General features: G+C 65.7%; 1 protein-coding gene across 1 annotated transcript in view; it reads left to right on the top strand.

Moving 5' to 3' along the window:
• The window catches only part of LOC104623072 (furin-like), a gene marked incomplete at its 3' end in the record, with an annotated part of 10,799 nt that extends 10,491 nt beyond the window's left edge, over positions 1–308 (top strand). Inside the window, exon 9 of the mRNA XM_010290036.1 lies at positions 208–308. Coding sequence (XP_010288338.1) covers positions 208–308 — 101 coding nt within the window. The remainder of the gene's footprint in view (positions 1–207) is intronic.
• Between the last annotated feature and the right edge of the window lie 33 nt (positions 309–341).

The following is a 341-nucleotide window of genomic DNA, read 5'->3' as shown; positions in this document are numbered from 1 at the left end:
TGCTCTGCCATACTGCCGCCCTCTGGGTCGCTCCCAGGGCTCCATCGTGTGAGTTAAGGGCTTCTGGAGGGAAGCTCGTGGTCAGCCCCAGGAGTAGTGGCTCTGCCTCGCCTCTCGCTGCCCTCGCGGAGATGTTAAGCCCCCGAGCCAGCTCCTGGGCTTGGCCAGTGCCGACAGCACCTCCTACCCCGGTACTCCTCCTTCCAGGTGACGACTGACCTCAGACAGAAGTGCACTGAATCGCACACAGGGACGTCGGCCTCGGCGCCCCTGGCTGCTGGCATCATCGCCCTCGCCCTGGAAGCCAAGTAAGGGCAGGCACAGAGCGGGGCTGGGCTGGG

This window comes from Phaethon lepturus, unplaced genomic scaffold (genome assembly GCF_000687285.1).
Source record: "Phaethon lepturus isolate BGI_N335 unplaced genomic scaffold, ASM68728v1 scaffold24846, whole genome shotgun sequence".
Lineage (NCBI taxonomy): Eukaryota > Metazoa > Chordata > Aves > Phaethontiformes > Phaethontidae > Phaethon > Phaethon lepturus.
This window is presented reverse-complemented; position numbering and strand designations above follow the sequence as displayed.